Genomic DNA, 6,825 nt, shown 5'->3' with positions numbered 1-6,825 from the left:
GCTACCAGGAATTCTTTCTTTTGGTCGATTGGTAGCTAGTGAGTATTTAGAAAGAAGCATACCTGGCAAGTCAACACCCACAAATGAGTGGGATCCATATAAAAATGACAGAAGGGTCCCTGAAAAAGAAGAGAAATAAACACATAATATTACTGAAGTCTCTTTGAAAAACTATTACTTAGAAATTTCATTTTCATTATTTTGTAAAATAGACAACAAACTCCAGACCCAAGAAGACAGGTCTAAAAAAAATAGGAATTTCCTCAAGTGTAAGTATAACTAAAGCCATTCAACACTGAAGAGAAACCCACAGCAAGCACATAAAACCGTTGTTGTAACGTTCTGCTGCCGAGAAAAGTGACTAAGAAGTAATAACGGGGAGCTTTTATATATGGATCTGTGATAAAGGTGCATAGATGTAGGTGGAGAGAATCACAAAATTTAACTGGCTTTGGGCAATATAGTGAGGTATAAAGGTTAAAGCAAGTGAGGTAAAATTCATACTATTGCTTATATGGCCAGAGAAGAGAAACTTTCATTGAGATAAAGCTAAAGTGTGAGAGGAGATAAACGAGTTTCAGAATATTTGTCACTTGACATTTTGAGTTTTGCACCTTCTTGCAGCTCATTAGAACTTACAAAATCAACCAGGTGATCTAAGGATGATAGGATTCCACAAGAAGAAAAAAACACTAGGTGCTGGCATAAACTTGAGTAGTTGACAAATGACTGTATTATTTAAATAGTACGTTAAGCTAATTAAACTAATTAAAAACAGCCTATTCTGTGTCTGGACCAGGTTTATTTTGAACACTGATAAAGTAACAAGGTCTACATATAAGATGAAACTAGCCGACAACATATTAATTTTAAAAAAGGTGATAATTATTATGAAAATTACAAAATGGTCACAGCAACAAAAACAGCAAAAACATTTGATGAACCCTACGCAAAGTATGCAAATTACAATAATCGTATCTAAGACTTAATAGTACAACATAGCAAAAATCATACCAGTAATGCACCATAAGAAACCCAGTGACACAAGGTCTTTCAGAAGGTACATCTTCCTTCTTCCAGTTCACTTCTAACAAACAGAAATCTAACTTCCTAAAAACTCAAGAAGTTGGATTTTTGTTTTATGATTCTATATAATTCTGTTAACATTGTGAGCAGTGATAGCAATGCATTTCTTTAAAAAGTACACAGAACACTACCTGCAATCTCACAAGCTGATAATCTAACCGAGCCTTTACACCCTTGATTGACTTCTTCCTGAGACTTGTAGTAGGCCAAAATGCCATTATCGAGTACAAACCATCGTGGTTGCCAACCTGTAAAAAATTACACTAACATTATATTCCATTCAGCACACCAAACAGGTGGCTAAGTATCAATTTGGAACAATTAACTTTACAATTCTGAAACCATGAAAGTTTTTAGAATATTACACTATACTCATTTAAGTACACATAGCTCTTCCTTAGCATAAATGTTGAAGGACAAGACAATGAAATACTTGTCAAATGAAACATTATAATACAAGTGTTGATCCTATATATATATTTCAGTAAAATAAATGAGGGTTTAAATTTTTACTTTTCTTAAGTGTGGTCCGTTATCTGTATGTAACGTTACTTAAACTTGTCTTTGTTATCTCTTTTTGTGATCACTGACTGTTGCATAGATAAATATCATAGCTGTAAAATGTAGGGTTAAAAGATTTTAAAACTGCTCAGTCATTTCAGTATCTTACTCACACACAAGAAAGGGTTTTTTTGGAATAATGAACAGTTTAATTCAAGAACATATATATATATGGAATGTTAAATTAATAAAATAAATAATTAGTGCTAAAAATCCTTTCCCTCATTCTGAGGTATAACATAAATTTGATGAACAAGCACATTTCACCAACTTAATGGAACAATTGTTGTTGAAACAATTTGATAATATAAACAGTATCTCCAACTACTATTACATCTGTTGTATTCCAGTTGGCTTAAATAGTCCTGGTATTGGCAGAAGGATTTGTCACTATTTAATAAAGTAGATGTAATTCCACTTAGATGTTCTTGTTAATAATCAACACATAGTTTAATCTACTTGCTACTTACCATTCCAGTAGTTGGTCCATTTCCACAAAACTCCTTCCATCTCCTGTGAAAATACTTTTCTGAAAAGGTATAAAAACATTAATCATAAGAAATGAAAATCTCTCTAGGTTTCAAACCCCTGGTCTCCAGCTGGTGTTAGCAGAGGTAATATTAAAGACTATACATATTCCCCTATTATGTACATCAACTATCTAACCATCCCTCACGGTTTCAAACCCTGGTTTTCAGGTGACGTCAGTCCTTCCCATCAGAAATAACATGCGAGTTACATATTCGCATACTGTATGCATCAACTATAATCATAAGAAATGAACATCTCTTTAGGTTTCAAACCCCTGGTCTCCAGCTGGTGTTAGCAGAGGTAATATTAAAGACTATACATATTCCACTATTATGTACATCAACTATCTAACCATCCCTCAAGGTTTCAAACCCTGGTCTCCAGGTGACGTTAGCAGAGGTTGCATTAAAGACTATGCATGTTTCCCTGACACATGTAATTGTTAATCTTGAGCATGATGCAATACACTCAAGAACAGAATACTAAATATAGAATATATCAGGTAGTTCATGAAAAGTCTTGATTCCAAAAATGTTTTTGAGCAAATATTGTTATAAAATCAACAAATATTAAACATACACCATTTAATTTATACATGAACTTTGTACTTAATAGATTATTTCCATCAACAAAATTATCTTTAAACAAACTTATCATACCTTCCACTTTTTCTCATGGTTTAAATTATAAATTTCTTCTAAAACTTGCAGTACCTTCCCATTTCTATAATAACTGGCTTTATAACTATTTTAAAAACACTGAGATATATTACGTAAACGGTCGGTCTTGAATTTTGTAGGAACTTGTTTGTTTAGTGTACTTTAAAGTTGTATCACGGTTTGATGTAGCAAAATAAATCTTTTTAATAGGGTATTAGTAGAAAATAAGATAACTTAGGTAGGCAAAATGGTCCCTCATCCATTTGAAATGAAATGTTCATCATCTAGACATTGATGTTTTATTCAGAGTTTGTGTATCTTGCATTAAAAATCAGTTAATTGTTTTCAGGATGTTAACTGAATGATGGAAAGATTGTGGATTTGGGTGTACTTCAATTTTTAAAATGTTTTTGATAAAGTGCCACATAAAAGATTAGCTATGAAAATTGCATTAGTAGTTAGGATGAGGAAAAGACTAGTTAATTGAATTGTAGCATGGTTGGACAGCAGATTTTGTTTAAGTACAAAGTTACAGAAAGGGCTATCTGTACTATCCTCACAAGTAGTATCATACCCAATTTTTAGGGTATAAGCCATAGGGCGACTAGACAGAAGGCAAAAGATTATTTTTAAGGCAGTCCAGTCATACTCAACCCTTGTAACTGGTCGATTGCCTCAGAACTCAGTGCTTGGACCTCTGTTTTTTATATCAATGATACTTATAGAGGCATAATTAGTAAACCTGTAAAGTTAGTTGATGTCATTAAACCCTTTGGTATTTATAGCTGTGCTGAAGATATTATTAAACAAATGATTTCAACCAATTAGTGAGTTGGGCAAGTATCTAGCAACTGACCTTTAATTATGATTAGTGCAAGATAACGCATTTGGGTTAGCCACACTTTGGATCACACATTTAACAGTAGCATGCGAATAAAAGGATCTCAAATGAATGAGGAAGTGCTCTAATGTTAGTTGCAAAGTTAACAGAATTTTGGGGTGTATATAACATAATACAGACAAAATGATCAGTTGAAAGAAGTAATTATTTCTCTATACAAATCAATAATTAGGCCTCACTGAGAATACAATGTACAAATTCGGTATATAGGGGTAGAAAGATTATCTCATAGGGACAGGTTAAGATTGATTATTTTATCACGAGAAAAGGAAGGTAGGGTGATCATATCGAAGCTTATAAGATTATCGAGAGAAGTGATAGGATCAAGTCCCCTTATTTCTTTGAGCTGTATTCTGAAGACAATAGCATAGAGGATAATTTTTAGAAAAGACAGATTATACTCCAGTTAAAACAGTTATATTTGTCTAATAGTAACAGGGTGATTAACTTACAGAACGAGTTGTCATCAGTATTAGTGGAAACTAGCATTTTACAAGAGTTTATGAAGGGAATCAATGATTTCCTGAAAAATAATGGGCAGGTTTGAATTTTTATTTTCTCAAGATTATATATACAAGGCAGTTTTGAAAGTACAAACTGTTCCTTGTTGTCCATATATTAAATGAAAGGAGGTCATCCTTTCAATGTATTAGGGCACTGGTTAAATCACAACTGGAATACTGTGTTCAGTTTTGGCCACCCCTTTTAAATAAGGACATAGTTGTTGGAAAGCATTAAAAGGACTATCAGACTAATTTCAGGTTTAGACAAGTTTTCTTGTATGGGAACTGAATGAAAACACTTAACATCTTTTTATTGTAGGAGATAAAGGTTCAGGAAGACATGATTAAAGCTTTTAAGATTATCAGTTGTTTAGAGTCCATAAATCCAGATATTTTCAAAAAGAACTCTACAATTAGTAAGATTAGACGACACAAATTAAAAATATGGAAAATTCAGTCAACTCCAGTTGAGATAGGGTTACTTTTTAAATCAATGTTTGGCTTATGGAATAGTTTGACTTCATATGTTGTGGAAGTTGTAACACTGAAAAAGTTTAAGACGAAACTGGGTAACTATTTTAAAAAATGAATTAAATGAGTTGATTAAATGAAAATAACTTAGACTTAGAGAAAGCTTTGGGGAAAGTTGCTTTATTAAGAGGTGAAATAGTAGATTACAAGAAGGATGTCAAAGAAGTAAGACAGGAAACTAATGGAGTTAGGTTAAGGGTTATTTTGAATAATATAAGAACGAGAATGTTTGGTTTAGAAGGATGCACAATAGAGGCAGGTTGTATTGAAAGTGTTAGGTTTATGAAAGTGCACAGTACAGGCAGGTTGTTGAGTGTTTGATTTATGAGGGTGCACAGTAGAGGCAGGTTGTATTCAGAGAGCTCAGCTTACAACTCAGATGACTACTGTATTAGAATATTAACACTACCATAACTGGTTGTGTCTAAGATTTCTATATTTCAAACATATATCTTCTAGCCATACTGCCTGCTATAGCATCAGAATAGCAAAAGTCCTATCAAAAATATTTAATATGGCATGAAAGCTTTTTTTTTGTTACCCTATGACAATAATTTATTTAATGCCAAATTTTCCCTTACTTTTTTAATAGATTTATGACTAAAGACTCAGTATTCAACTAACAGAAGTCAAACTAATATTAATAAGCCTACAGTTTTTGGATCCATTATGTCCTCTCTTTTCTACAAAGTATCACAATAATAAGCTTTCAATCATTAAGTATGCTCTAGATGTCAAGATATAAAAAAAATTAAGTTCAAGTACAAAACTTATCATACCCCTTCCTGCACCATCAAACTTCCCAGTCCAAACGAATCAAACTGTAAGTTGTAACACTAACAGTCGACCCAAACTCAGACGTCAAAGAACGTATTTTCGAAACTTAAAGTTGAAAGTTAAACTTTAAAGTTCAGAAAAATTAAGGCACCGTTTTTCACAAACGGTGTTACAAAAAAAGTATTAATAATAAAAAACTAATAATTTCCATATTGTATCACACGTAAGGCCTAACAATGTGCATATATAAAAGAAAAATCATACTTCTATATGTAAACGCCACTAGAAGTAGAAGTTAAACATCGAAGGAAAACAATCATAAGGGTATTTCTTATCCATCCCACCTCGGAGAAAACGAATTAGCATTTAATTCGCCCTCTGTGCAACTGTCATATTTATAAAATAATAAACCAGAAAAAAAATCACAATATTTTTTTATATAGAATTTTTTTTGCTTGTAGTTTAAACACAAAGCTACCAATGGGCTATTTGTGCTCTGCCCACCACGGGTATCGAACCCCGGTTTCTCGTGCTGTACTGACATACAAAGTTAAACATTTATACAGAGTACTAATTTTACTCCCTTTTTTTTCCATTTCGAAATTATTAAAGCATAAAATCACATCTTCTTTAGTTATAAAAAAATGTAGTGGTAATATTTTTTATGTGGTATGTATTTATTCCATATTGCTTCGAAAATGCACTTGAAGCTATCAGTAAATTACGATAAGGTTTAAAAGTATATTTTTATTTCATATATGAATAATGTCTTTACTTTATCGATAAATAGTTGAGTTACTCGGCGTTGCACGGTGAAATCTTAGATTTGAAATATATAGATTAGTATTGTTACGACAGCGGAAGTCACGCGACTCTGGAAGCATGCGCGCTAGAGTTTCTAGTAGGATCATGACTTATCGAGGAACCCCGCGAATGACCATGAATTTCCTAGTGCGTTCGGGACGCCCCCTTTTTTAGTATATAAGCCTGGCAGATAAAGCCTGTGGGATGATGTGATTGAAGAGAGATAATTGAGTCAAGCGAACAGTAGGCACCGTAAGTAAAGTGTGTGAATCACTGTGATTTATAGCGTGTGTTATAAAGGTTGTTAAGTTTAAAATGACTGTGGAAATTCTGTGTATTACTAAAAGTTTATATCGAGAAAGAATAAACTGGTTTAATCAAGAAAAGACTTGTATCGCTGAAGTTCCTCGGAAAGAATTTATACCGGAAATTAACAAACAAGCAGATACTCAACAATATTAAAAGTGGGTAA

At 32.7% G+C, this 6,825-nt stretch overlaps 1 protein-coding gene across 3 annotated transcripts in view; it reads right to left on the bottom strand.

The window, feature by feature from the left end:
• LOC106465852 (pleckstrin homology domain-containing family A member 3-like) overlaps positions 1 to 5,883 on the bottom strand; it is a 22,125-nt gene extending 16,242 nt beyond the window's left edge. For 2 of the 3 annotated variants that reach the window (XM_022393805.1, XM_013926095.2), the window contains exons 1-3: positions 5,552 to 5,871; positions 2,118 to 2,176; positions 1,218 to 1,334 (exon numbers count right to left, since the gene is read on the bottom strand). In XM_022393805.1, the coding sequence (XP_022249513.1) occupies positions 1,218 to 1,334; positions 2,118 to 2,157 (157 nt within the window). In that variant the 5' untranslated portion in view covers positions 2,158 to 2,176; positions 5,552 to 5,871. Of the gene's footprint in view, positions 1 to 1,217; positions 1,335 to 2,117; positions 2,177 to 5,551 lie in introns of all 3 variants that reach the window. The other variant, XM_013926094.2, reaches the window with a different exon arrangement.
• Between the last annotated feature and the right edge of the window lie 942 nt (positions 5,884 to 6,825).

Source organism: Limulus polyphemus, unplaced genomic scaffold, assembly GCF_000517525.1.
Source record: "Limulus polyphemus unplaced genomic scaffold, Limulus_polyphemus-2.1.2 Scaffold2072, whole genome shotgun sequence".
NCBI classification, from domain to species: Eukaryota; Metazoa; Arthropoda; class Merostomata; order Xiphosura; family Limulidae; genus Limulus; species Limulus polyphemus.
Note: the sequence above shows the minus strand (reverse complement) of the source record. Positions and strands in the feature narration are given on the sequence as shown.